The sequence below is a fragment of the Aotus nancymaae genome, unplaced genomic scaffold (assembly GCF_030222135.1).
Source record: "Aotus nancymaae isolate 86718 unplaced genomic scaffold, 86718_ANA_hifiasm-v0.15.2.pri h1tg000010l, whole genome shotgun sequence".
NCBI lineage: Eukaryota > Metazoa > Chordata > Mammalia > Primates > Aotidae > Aotus > Aotus nancymaae.
In genome coordinates this window covers 58238800-58252996 of record NW_026988421.1, presented here as the reverse complement: position 1 = coordinate 58252996, position 14197 = coordinate 58238800, and the positions used below count along the sequence as shown (strand labels likewise).

Sequence of the window (14197 nt, the reverse complement as noted above, 5' to 3'; positions counted from 1 at the left end):
AGGTAGACCTCTAACACTAAAAATAGGAAGTGAAGTAAAGAACCTAGACACCAGTGAAAATGACTATTTTCAGTTCAACAGACATGATTGGAAAAGGAAATAAAATCGAAAAGGCAACAAAATGAAACTAAAGGGAAAGGAAATCAGACCAGATGTTGTGAATCTGTTTTTCATGCAGAGATGCTTAAAAGCAAGGAATGGCCTTCCAGGCAAGGTTGCTGAGATAATAACACTGAATTTGTACAAGATGGTTTGATTAGATGGTCTGACAGTGAAGGTTTAGAACTAAAAGGAGAATAAGCTATGTAGGCTAACTGGGCTCTTTGCATTTTTAAAAGAAATTTCATCTCTTCATTCAAGATCTTGAATTGAATAAAAAAGGAAACTATAATTTCTCTGCTTTTAATTTACTTTTAGCTCTATAAAAAAAAACATGTGTTCTGTTTCATGTTTTATCTATCTTTTCCATAATTTACCTCTCATTGCTATCAGTGCTTTTGCCCTCATGTTACCTTTCATCCTGATCTTATTGTCACTGGCCTCATTACAGTACCCCCACTGGTTTCTCCTACTGTAATCCTTATTATATGGTTGTGTGTTCCATGTGCTATTGTCTTTCAACATGTTTGAGTCCTGGCAGAAATTTCTTCTAAATACAATACCATACATACATTGCATTGGTCCCATGCAATCATTGTAACTGCTGGGCATATGACTGTTATTCATGCCAGTTTTTGTGTCTGTATGAGACAAAAATTTGTTCTTGAGCGCAGAATTAGGAAATAAGAGAATTAGTTTTGTTCCCATCTTTAACAAGGAAGACTTTTAATGTTCATGCCAGTCTTTTCATGAATCTGATCTAAACTAAACTAAAATTTTGTACATAAAGGCCATGAATTGTACTTTGCAAGTTGTGAAAAGAGTCAAGTAAAAATACTTAAAATGGGCAAGAAAATATAAACAATGATAAGCTATGTGATAAAATAATATTTGTAAGTTGGTTATGTAACATAAAACTCTTATAATCAAATATCTTTTATATAAATATTACTCTAGTAATGACTCTTACAGTAAGTCAACTACTTGTCTTCAAACTCTTAATAACTTTTGTCAGCAGTGCCTATTAAACATATACTTATGATTTTGATAGGAAAATTGCCCCACCCCTACTCCCACAGTCATCCAGAAACTTGTAAATGCACAATAAATTTTTTAATTATTTTCATAAAGACCAAGACATACACATTGTGATCGATCTTATCCCATGGTGACAATTCATAGTACATAATGCCATGATGTACACACTTAGAGTAAGTATGTCATTGGAAAAAGAAATGGTCTAGCATCGTTTACCCATGTACATTATGGCATGTATCATGTTCCTTGGAGTCATTTCTTTAGGTTCTGATTTCTATGATTAGACTGAGTTCTTTTTTTTTTTTTGAGACGGAGTTTCGCTCTTGTTACCCAGGCTGGAGCGCAATGGCGCGATCTCGGCTCACCGCAACCTCCGCCTCCTGGGTTCAGGCAATTCTCCTGCCTCAGCCTCCTGAGTAGCTGGGATTACAGGCACGCGCCACCGTGCCCAGCTAATTTTTTGTATTAGTAGAGACGGGGTTTCACCATGTTGACCAGGATGGTATCGATCTCTTGACCTCGTGATCCACCCGCCTCGGCCTCCCAAAGTGCTGGGATTACAGGCTTGAGCCACCGCGCCCGGCCTTAGACTGAGTTCTTTTAAAGCAAAGACAATGAGTTATTTATCTTGAAATTTCTCTACACCTCACAAAATACCTTGTAGTAGGAACTCTGCAAATACTCATTAAAAATGAATATACCATTATTCAATGAAAGGTATATTGAATGAATGAATATACCATGTGAATATATATAAATACTAATTGAATAAAAAATATTGGTTTGCAATTACTATCATTTGGTGGGCAAAGAGAGAGAGGGAAAGAATACTGGAAGAACTAAGGATGTTAAGCTTTGTCTTTGGGTATCAATGTTATATTTATGTCAGCAATATATAAATGTTAATAAATGTTAGTTTGCTTAGTTTCCTAAGAGCTATAAAAGTTCTCTGTTTAATAACAATTGCTAATCAAGGATAGAGTATAATTTTAATAGTAATCATTAAAATAGCAATGCATATGTATTACTGCATGCAATATTATTTTATGGAAAATACATCAATGCTTTAAAAAGTAAAAACTACTCATAATGTCACTATATGTAGAAAACTACAATTAGGAGTTTGGAAATTCCCTTCCATACATTTTCTTTAAAGGTACGTAATTATATGGTATATTGTAGAGAAATAAATAAACATACGATTTTTAAATGAAGGTCCTTTTCAGTAGATATATAACCTGATTATTTTCACTTAAAATTATGTCATAAGCATCTTTTAATGCAATTTAATTCCTTTATAAGCAAAAAACTTATCTTGGTTTGTTACATTCTATTAAAGTTATTATTTGTGTTCACCAGTGCTTTGCATTCTAAAAATCATTGTTTCACTTCAATCAGTAGCTGTGGTTTAAATTTTATTTTGATAGGGATCTATAAACTTATGTATGCGTAGGAAAACATCTTTACTAGAAATGGAATTTCATTGAGGGTGACAATTTGGGGACTACTTACTAGAAATAGAATTTCTTGAGGGTGATATTTTGGGGACTGTTATTTCCTGACCAAACTCTACCAATCCATTGCATAGAGTGAAGAGTGAACTCATTTCTCTAAAATGCTTAATAACGATTCTAACGATTTGTTGTGAAGCCGCGGTTAAATTACTCATAAACATTTCTGGATCTGCTATAAACTGGGTTCATTTACAAGGTTTGAATACATGTCAGCAACCTAAAGTGTCACTTTCATGTGGATGTCCAACTTATAATTGAGGTGAAAATATAATCACTCTCTTAAAATTTAAATCCATGAAAAGTGTACTAAGGTATTTTAATACTTTTTTAAATTAAGTTTAGCAAACTACATCATTAATTATTTCTGCCTGATTACATTCCACTTATTAGGAAAAAACCAGTTCAATATAACCAAACGGGCCTTTTAGTAGTCCTTTGTTAATATCTCAATAAGTCTAGTTTATTCAGTTCAGTAAAATTTTGGCTCCTGTATATGTTTTCAGAGTCAAATTAGTATATCAAGTAATAGTATATAAATACATGTATTTCTTTACTATTATTTGATGAGTTAGAGAAAATGTGGTGTGTATACATGGAATACTATGCAGTCATTAAAAAGAATGAAATCGTATATTTTGCCAGCAATATAAATGGTGCTGGAGCCCATTAATCTAAGTGAAGTAACTGAGAAACAGAAAATCAAGTACCATAAGTTCTCACTTATAAGTGGGAGCTAATCAATGAGTACATGTAGACATGAAGATGGAAATAACACACAATGCAGACTACAAAAGGGGGAAGCAGGGGAGGGGGGCAAAAATTGAAAAATTACCTATTGGGTATAACGTTTACTATGTGGGTGATGGGTACGCTGGCAGCCCAAACCTCACCATTACCCAAACCTACACATGAACCCCGAATCTGAAATAATATAAATAAATAAAAATTACAGAGAGTATCAAGAAATAGAGAACTCTTAGGAGAACAATTACTGATGCTGGTGAAATTGGGATCTTGTTCAGAAGTTATAGGATGGCTTTGATTAGGATCTGTTAGAGAATCTTCTAGAAAGCTTTGTGGCAGCCTCATGTAGAAACTCCATGGAAAGGTAAATAATAAGTATAGACTTTTTGGAAATATGAACTAAGATGAACTATATTGAGTTCCTGGAAACATGGTACATTTCAAGCCCTACATTTTTACCTTTTGTTTTTTATTAGTCTTTATAATTTGGTGTCTAATTCCATGTAGTTTCATAGCAATTTACATATTACAAAACAATCAGGGTGATACAGAATTTGGGTGAATGAGGCTGATTTGGGCTGGAAAAAAATCACACCTTGTGTTTGCTTTTAATCTCATCAATTCCTTTGTCATGTGTGATAAATTCAAGTTTTTAATTATGGTTTCTTTGAGCCAATTGCAAATGATGCTGAATAGAATTTGTCTTATAGTGAGGGATCTGTTCTGACAATTTTTGTGCATCTGTGAGCAAAATATAAGAGGAAAATAAATTTCAGCAAAAGGATGCTGTACTTGACTTTAAAATTAATTCATTGAATAGGGAAGTGAACTTCCCTAAGATATATATACACTAATAGTCTTATTCTCTTTTAATTGTTAGACTTTTTTTTCCCATGTGGAGAGTTACTATATTTTAGAAGGTAGTAAAGATAATTAAACTGTTTAAATACTTATTATTCTGAGGGGAAAAAAATTTAAAAAACTTAGTAAAATTTACCAGGTTATCAGCAACTCATTTATTCTTAATTTTATCTGTACATTTGCATTTTATGTACTTTATTTTTTAGGATTGCTTTTCTGCTGTATGTGTCATATACCTCCAGGGGATTATTGTAAACAGTGCTGGGATTTTCTTCTCTGTGCCCAAAAGTACAGATTTCATAATTGGACACCCAAGTTGTTCTATATTTTGAACTATGAAGAAGGAATAATACCCTATTGAATCCTTACTGTTTTTTATAAGACAATCCAGCAACAGAGGCATCCAACATTAGCATCCAGTGTGCAGGAATTGAATGGTTTTATTGCATAATATGGGAGAATTGCTCACTACTGTCTGTTCCTGCTGACAATCCTGATGTTCAATCTGGTAATATCCTGAAAGCTTCATTTATTTATTTATTTATTTTTAACCCATTGCTTTGTTATTAGATGTTAATAGGTTCTCAGTGTATGGGAGAGGAAGCAATGGGACAATTAACATGGAAAAGCTCAGTATTAGAGGAGTTGATGGAAAAGAGTATGGTCTGAGTGAGAATGCCTAAGGTTTGTTTCACTTTGTTTGTTTATTTTGTCAGGATAAGAATAGCATAAAATGCAATAACCTAGACTTTACTCCTGCACCAGAATAGCTAAGTAGCTAAGGCACTAAACTTTATTTGTTTATTTATTCTTCTATGGCCACCTTCCTGGTGATGTTTCTAGAATACTTGAGGTTCTCTCTAGCTATGATGGTTCTTTATTACAGAGCCAGAATATTAACATTACCAGAGCATAGTCAATGCGAGCTTTGCAGAATTAAAATGATCCTTCTAAAATGCATAGATGATTATCTTATGTCCAATGAAAATTAATGTGAAAACTTTCAGTGTATTCAGCTATAGATTATAATAGTCTAGACAATCTTTTGTACTGTTTCTATAAAATTTAGAAGATATTTAAAACCATTAATTTTCCCTTCCCATTATATGTTTGGAATAGCTGAATGATATAGAATCAACTTATCTTGAAATCAGATGAGATATTAGCATTTTTATAGAAGCTTAGCAGGTTAGACAAACCTTGATTTTGAGTTATGACTCAAATTACTATAACTTTATGAATTTTGAGAAGATACTTATCTGCTCAAAGCCTCCATTTTGCTTCAGCTATAAAAATGAAATGTAACAGATTTATCTCTTGGAATTATTATGAGAATTAAACAAAATATTATGTATATGTTGCCTAACACGATGCCTGGAAAACAAGAGATACTCAAACTGTGTTTGTTACAAACTCCAAGAAACCAGTTGAGAACCAGAAAGTGTTACTGTGTGATGACTAGAAACTTGGGGAAAGAATAACACCAAACTTTTTCTGAGTTATATTCTCAGAAAACTGAAGTATGTTCACAATTCCTACTTCATTATTTGTAGACATCTGTAAATAACGTATATAATTGAATATTTTTATTCCAAGTTTAGAAGCTAAACAGTGCTTATTTAAGGTCTAAAGTGGACTTGATACTGAGTATAGAATGTTTGAAGAACATCCTTTATTGTTACTATTGATGAACCAATACTGATACATTATCATTAAGTATACCCTACAGTTTACAGTAGGGTTCACCCTGTCGTAAATTCTATGGATTTTGACAAATGTATATTGACATGTATTTACCACTGCAGTATTATACAGAATAGTTTTACTACCTGGAAAATCCTCTATGCTCTACCTATACATTCTACCTTCCCTAGGAATTTTATTGTCCTCATAGTGTTGCCATTTCCAGAATGACATGTAATTGCAATCATACAGTATGTAGTCTTTCAGATGGACTTATTTCATTAACATTATGCATTTAAATTTCCTGCATATATCTTTTTGGTTTGATATATCATTTTTCATTGCTTTTTGTACATCCACTGGCTGGATGTTCCAGTTTATTTATCCATTCACCTAGTGAAGAACATGTTGGTTGTGTCTAAGTTTTGGCAATTATAAATAAAACTGCAACAAAGACACATGTGCAGGTTTTGTGTGGATGTAAGTTTTAAATTTATTTAGGTGAATACTAAGGAGTATGGTTGCTATATTGTATAGTAAAAGCATCTTTACTTTTGTTAGAAACTGCTGAAATCTCTTCCAAAGTGGCATTCCAAACTGTCCTCCAAAGTGCCATTTTGCATTCTCTTCAGCAATGAATGAGAGTTCTTACTGCTCTACGTTTTCACCAGTATTTAGTGTTATCAGTGTTTTAAATGTTAGTCATTCTAATCGATGTGCAACATGTTGTTTTGAATTCAAATTCCTTGATGATAAATGGTGTTGACCATCTTTTTGTGTGCTTATTTGTCATCTGTATGTCTTTGGTGAGGGGTCTGCTCATATCTTCTGCTCATTTTTTAATTGAGTTTTTTTCTTATTATTAAATTTTAAGAATTATTTGTACATCGTTGATATCAGTCCTGCATCATATAGGTGTTTTGCAGATGTTATCTTCCAGTCTGTGGCTTATCTTTTTATTCTTTTAAGTGTCTTTTGCAGAGTAGAAGTTTTAAAAGTCCAATGTATTCATTTTTAACATTTTGTTAATTATGTTTTGGTGTTATATTTTAAAAGTTCTTACCAAACCCAAGATCACCTAGAATTTCTTCTCCATTATCTTATAGAAGCTTTTTAGTTTTGCATTTCAAATGTAGGTTTATGATTTAACATAAAATTTTTGCTTTTTATTTTTTATTCCAAATAGCACTCTAATTGAAAAATCAGTAGCTTCCAAGTCAAGGTATACAGCCTATGGGATAATTTTCTAAATTTGAAAGCATGTCTTTTATAAATTTAACATGAGCTTGTGCCAAAAATTTTATTTTTGAGAGCCACTAAAGTAATAAGCCTTGTTTAAAAAATTTAGATAAAGAAACACTGATTCAATAAAATTTCTCATTTAGAAACAAAACTGGTTAATGTCCTACAGCGCAATGAGGCGGTAGCCTTTAGGATTCTCTTTTCTATAGAAATAATTCCCATCTCTATAAAAAGAATTCCCATGATTCTTGTTACAAAAATATATTTTTATAAATTTTTGTAAATAATATTTTTGTAACAAGAATCATTTACATGGTCATCAGTTAAAAAATAAAAGAGTATCAACTCTTACAGAGTTGTAAAATAATCAACACTAATAGCAAGTGGAACAAAGATACACACTCCTGGAGAATTAGGTATTTGCCAGGTGTGCCTGATTGCAATGTCTGCTCTGCAGGACATTGAAAGGACAAGCAGTAGTTCATTTTTTCTATTTCCAAGCTTTTGATAAATTCCTTAACAACTTCACAAGTTGTTTCAAGAGCCTACTTAAGACATATCCAGAGAACTATGAAGCTTTCAATGACTGTGTATGTGTGTGTGTGTGTGTGTTTCTATAGAATTGTGTGTGAATAAGTGCTGCAGAGTTCATATAAGTATCGTTGATAATTGGCTTGGGAATAGCAATAGTAGACTTCATTTTTATTTTGATTATTGTCAAAAGTCAAGTAAATTCGAGCGGTCTAAAAGCTCAAGAATGAACAGCTTGCAGTGGAAAGAAACTGGGTAAATTTTGTGATAAAGTTTAACAAAACTTTAGTAAAATTACAAAGTGAGTACAATTTTGACTATTGTATTTTGGGCAGAATAAAAGACAATAAAATAAAAAGTGCTTTATTTTCTGTTTACTAGACTGTGAACCCTTTGCAGACAGGGACTGTGCTTTATTTATCTTTTATACTATCTACATTTTCTAACATATAGTAAGAATTTGGAGAGAAGAGACAGAAGAAAGGATTTAGGATGTAAAATAGAAACAAGAAATCTTTCATTTTACATTTAACTATATGCATACTCTGTATTCTTAAACTAGTTTTTGCTTATATCTTTTTGTGGGATATTGTTTAATTTGAAAACTAATCATCTAATTAAACTCTTGCCAAGCAAATTTTGACCATCTTTAAGTAGACAGATAAACAACAATTAACTTACATACTGATGCATTCTATTTGTTTTTTAATTTCATGTATTTTGGGTAAATAAGAAAGAAAAATTACTGTATTCTTGTTTTTGTTTGTTGAACATTTGTGTAGTTGCCTATGCAATGTGTTTTTTATTTATAGCTATGGAGCCAGGTATGCAAAAATGGAAACTTGTTTTTGCATAAATTAAATTTGACTTAACTCTCTGAGCTTATATACACTGGCTAGCTAAACTTAATCTTGCCAATTTAGAAAATTCAATCTATTTTGGATTATAATTCATTTTCTTTATAAAAACTAGTTAATATCTTTTTCTCTCTTCTTCTTCCCTTCTCTGAATCTTTGTCTTGTGTATCTGTATATCAGGGGAGGAAACTGTTGATAGTGTATTATTCCTCACTTGATGGATTATAACATAAACTCTCTTCCCCTTAAGGCTTTGCCGTTAATGTATTCAAAGTTCTACTTCAGGGATTAAAAAAGAGAAACTTTTACCTCTCAGCCAAGTCTAGCTTTTGCAAACAAAATGGGCTTCTACTTTCAGTCTGTTCTCTGTACTATAGACTCACAAAATTCTACTTTGGCTTTCAAAAGCCAATGACTTACCTTTTTGTTCACTGAATTTTGTTTGTTTTCTACTTTCCCTAGAACAATAGATTTGACCTTTAAATTCTGGCTTCACTTGTTGAAAACCGGCCAGGTGCAGGGGTTCATTCCAGTAATCTCAACACTTTAGGAGTCTGAGGTAGGAGGATCTCTTGAGGCAAGGAGTTTGATACCAGCCTGAGCAGCATAGCAAGACCCTGTCTCTATAAAAAATTAAAACAGCCACGCATGGTGGAGAGTTCCTGTAGTTCGGGCTACTTGGGAGCCTGAGGTGGGATGATCAACTGGGCCCAGGAGTTTGAGGTTGCAATGAGCTATGATTATGCCACTGCACCCCATCGTGGGTGATATACACACATAACACTGAACAGCTAGAAAAAAATTATAATTTAAAAAATGCATTTCAGAATTTTACTGTGCTACACTTGCTGCAGTGACTGAACATGGAGTTAGCCAGAGAAGCTTGCACCAAAGAAAGTACCTTTTAGTCAAAGATCAGTTCCCTTATTATCCTGTGTATTACAATTTTCCAACATAATAGAAATCACCCTTTGCATCTCAAGGTGGCTATAAAATGATTGATAGAAACTGCTAATAATTCAGCAATTCTTTCCTCTTAAATGAATGCATTTCAGCATTTACACTAACACCAGGACATTCCACCCCTCACCTCAGAGCAAATGTTAAGCTGATACTCTGAAGCTATTAAGAAAAATCTTCACTATGTGACAATCCTTCAAAACATAATATTCTAAATGTGCTTGTTCTATAATAACATATTCTCTTTCTTTTAACCTCATTTTTAAAATGAGGCAATTGTTGAATTCAAGTACATCTACTTTAGAAAAAAAATAATTTGAGGAGAGAGCCAAATGACTTTTGCTGTGTTTAAATAGTGAACCCATTCCATCAGCAGCAAAATCTAAAGGGATTCAACAGTAGAAAGTTGTATATAAGATATTTGGCCTTTTTTTCTTTCCTAGAGGTTTAAAGACTGTGTAGTCAGGCCTAAAAACTCAAGCCTTCATGAAGGTTTTTTAGCCACTTAAATTCACCAGAAATATAAATAGCAAAGAAATAATCATTTTTAAGAATTGTGTTTAATGTTTAGTTATTGTGCATATGTGGGAGGTACCTAACATTTTGATTTTCTTTTTCTGGCATTCTATGTTTAGAGCTTCATGCAAATAGTTGTTGCTAGCATTCTGTAAAGCATTCAGGGTAATGGAAAAGTGTCACAACAATACAAGATTTGTGAACCTTTTCTAATACTTTTGTGCTATATTTAATCTTAATAATTTCAAAGATCATTTACATATCTTCTCCAACATTCTCACTATAGCTGCTTTGAGTTGAGTCTGGTTATAGCTTCTTTTCACTTATTGTTTTTCTCATATTGTAAACATTTATATAAGACTTTTGTTTCCGTATCTGGCCTTTCCTCTATAATTCTTCAACAAGATTTAATACCATGGCTTCTGACAGCATTATTTAATTGTGAGCAATAATCACACAACCTTCGGTAAAGCCAAACAAAAAAAGAACTAGAAAAATTCTTGCTATATTTTTATTCACTGCTTTAAATAATAAATTCATGAGCATATAGATTATACTTCTGCAGTAAGAGGTAACTACTCCTTCGTTGTTAGTGAATATTCTTTGTATATTTTCTCCTCTGCAAAATTCACTAGGAAAAAAATAGTTTGTACAAGCTATAGTTTCATCTTTAATTAAAGAGAAATTACAGAGTTTATTGTATATTATCAATCTTCCAAGAATGGACATTGTTTTTTTCTGTAAATATTCTTTCACTTTTATAGGACTAAGAAAAATAGCTCTGCAATATAAAATTAAGCACCTTAGTGAATACAGATTAAACATTCATTGAATATACAGATGTTTCATTTGTTAAAAAAAATCTTGCCAACGTACTTGAAAAACAGTGGCTTCTTAATGTGTCATTAAAGTGCACATCTGTGGACTTCTTAAAAACTGATGATTATTATGATGCCTTCTAAACTCAAACCTATACTTCTGTTCCAGGGAAATATGATAATATACATATATACATATGCTTTCTGTTGAGACTGGACCATGACTATATGTACTATAAGCCTTAATGATATACATTCATAACTGAATGCTGCAATTAGGCTAAAGTTCTAGTGAATTTATAATGAAGGTTTTCAGTATTTAATACTTTTCATGTAAATGATTTGAATGTCCATAATATAGGTAAAATTTACCTGATTTCAGATCACAGATATGTGTTCACCTGTGTTCATAACCCATGATTTAGGAATGTCTTATAAGAGAGCTTCATTTATTCAACAAGCATTCTTGTTAGCCTAACAAGTGCCAAGTATTATAATAGATATACTAGATAGAATACCTCAAGGAATAAGATAAAATTCTTTTCCTCAGATATATTTCAAATTCTACTAGAGAGATGGTTTTATAAGCAAGTAATTAAAACACAGGAAGAATCTCTAATTCACCATTTTATGTGAATCCCAAACAACATGGAGCAAAGCTGGTTTTGTTGTAGGGAAAGAGGAATGAGGGAATGGATTTCCTGAGGCAGGAACATTTACCTAGTGGCTTGAAAGAATAGTTAGGCATTGAGCAAGCAAGTCAAAGGGGACAGACTGTCTAGGCCAAGATTCTAATATGCCCACAGGACAGAGGCTTGGAAGATAACGAAGGATTTTGGAAATCATAAAATATGTATAACTGAAACAGGGGCCTGCAGCAGAATGGTAGGAGTCAGGTCTCAAAAAGTCAATAGGGACCATATTCAATGGCAGTTTGACTTCATTTTCTTTTTAAAAAAATTATATATGTGTAATTTAAATATATGAATAAATTTATATTTATAAATAAATTTTAAATATACATATTAATAGATAAATAGATAGATAGAGCCTCACTGTCTTACTCAGGCTGGAGTGTAGTGGCATGATCAAAGCTCACTGGAACCTCAAACTCCTGGGCTCAATCAATCCTCCCACCTCAGCTTCCCAAGTAGCTAGGGCTACAGGCACATGCTGCTACTCCTGGCTAAATTTATTTTGTTGTGAAGAAAGGGTCTTGCTGTGTTGCCCAGGCTGGTCTTAAACTCCTGGCTCCAAGTCATCCTCCTTCCTAGGTCTCCCAAAGTACTAGGATTACAGGTGTGAGCCACCACACCCAGTCTGATTTTATTTTCTGTACAATAAGAGGGAAATGTGATTCTGTAAGGAAACTGAGGAGTGATTGTCCTCTGTAGCTCACACACACAATCAAAACATATACACAAGCAGATTGAGAGAGAGAAAGTCAGAAAGAGAGATACAGACAGAAAGAGAGAGACCAACAGAGAGAGAAAAAGAGTTAATGATATGTTTTGGAATTACTGAGATGTTTTTGTTATAAAAGATTTCTGTGTATGTTTTAAAGAAATAGTTGTTAAAGATATTAAGTGGGGATTCATGTGATAAGGCCAGAAGCCAAGACACTAATTCTTTTAGTATTCTTTTAATTTCTTAGAAATATCATTGCCCATGTTTGTTGATATTCCACATATTTGCACATCTTCACTCGTTAGTTTTATCTGGGAGTATTAATCATTTTATAGAGAAAGAAAATATTATTGTGCTACAATAACTTCCTGCTAGTTTCATGCCCCACTCATCTAAAGAAGAATGGAGAGGAGGTCAGGAGACACTCTTCACAGTAGGCAACTTTCTCTGGAATTCGCTTGTTTAAGTCAATCTTTTAAAAGCCTTATGTATATATAAGTTTTATAATATTGCTTTCATTCACAATATAGCATTTCATCACAACATATTTTATTTTCATTTTAATCAAGAAACTCTTTAATTTCTACCCCTATGTCACTCTAAAATCTAATCTACTGGAGCTAGAATCTGAAATAATGTGCAGTCAATACAGATTTATCTTAAAAATGTAACATTTTATATTTCATGGGTTTTGCTATTAAAGGGTAATGGGATATAAGCAAAATATGACTCCATTTTTTTAAAATAATTCTCAAAATCCTTCATTTCCAATGTGCACTTTATCTGAAGTCAGAAGTTAATATAATTATAATATGCTATATTTGTATGATTTTAAACACACACACACACACAAACTAATTTGATTCATTTACTTACAGAAAGCCATATCCTGGAAGATGTCAACAAGTGTATCATAGCCTTAAGAGACCAGGATGCTGATAATTTAGACCGTGCTGCAGGTGCTATCAGAGGCCGCGCAGCAAGAGTTGCTCACATCGTCACGGGTGAAATGGACAGTTACGAGCCGGGGGCTTACACTGAAGGTGTAATGAGAAATGTTAACTTCCTTACAAGTACTGGTAAGTCCATTGCCAATAACAGCTACACTCTTTCTCATATTTGAATCTACATAGCTACCAAATATTCATACATATGGGAAAGATTTCAGTTTGGGTTGCTTTTTTTGACATACATTGCTATACTATCTGATCAGTGCTGGCACACTGTGGTTATACGATTTGAAATTTATCTCTGAGAAGTAAATATATTCATTGGTGAAAAGAGGTCTTCTACAAATATACATGTTACGTGAATTACCCACAGGCCTTAGCCAGAAACCACTTAGAATGTTTATTAATGCCTTATCTGTTAGGAGATACAATTGGGCTGGCATGGTTTTAAGTGTGTGATAGTCTCCAAACCCTCTGTTAACTGTATCATTGATATCCCCAGGTTTTTGTTTACATTACTTAAACACAGGAAGTCTGTGCTGTGTTGCCAGAGAAATGTTCTTACTTTCGTCTGCAGTCTGTTTGCAAAACAGCAATTTGTTCTTGCACATAATCTTCTATGATTGCATGGGAAATATGGAACCAGTATTTTGTTTTGGTTGCAGCACTCAAGTAATATTGTCTAAAATCAGCCAGTAAATGCTTAGTTTTTGACTCTTTCAGTAAAATGACGTTTTCAGAACTATTGTTAACATTTCTCCAAGAAACTTACAGAAGTGTCTGAATTCATATGGATTCATAAACAATGAGGACAATCAACTATTTGTATAAGTCATGATAGCAGAACTCCTTCCTGTGAAAACCCTTGTGAATTTGTGAAATCTTTAGGTTAAATATTTTTACTATCACCTCCTAACACTAGGATGATGGTGTCTCTGTGATTCCTAAAATATTTGAAATTCCTTACTTAAGTTATC

General features: G+C 32.9%; 1 protein-coding gene across 5 annotated transcripts in view; it reads left to right on the top strand.

The window, feature by feature from the left end:
- CTNNA3 (catenin alpha 3) overlaps positions 1-14197 on the top strand; it is a 1835081-nt gene that overhangs the window by 1327679 nt on the left and 493205 nt on the right. For all 5 annotated transcript variants that reach the window (XM_064374172.1, XM_064374173.1, XM_064374171.1 and 2 more), the window contains one exon: positions 13149-13349. In XM_064374172.1, the coding sequence (XP_064230242.1) occupies positions 13149-13349 (201 nt within the window). The remainder of the gene's footprint in view (positions 1-13148; positions 13350-14197) is intronic.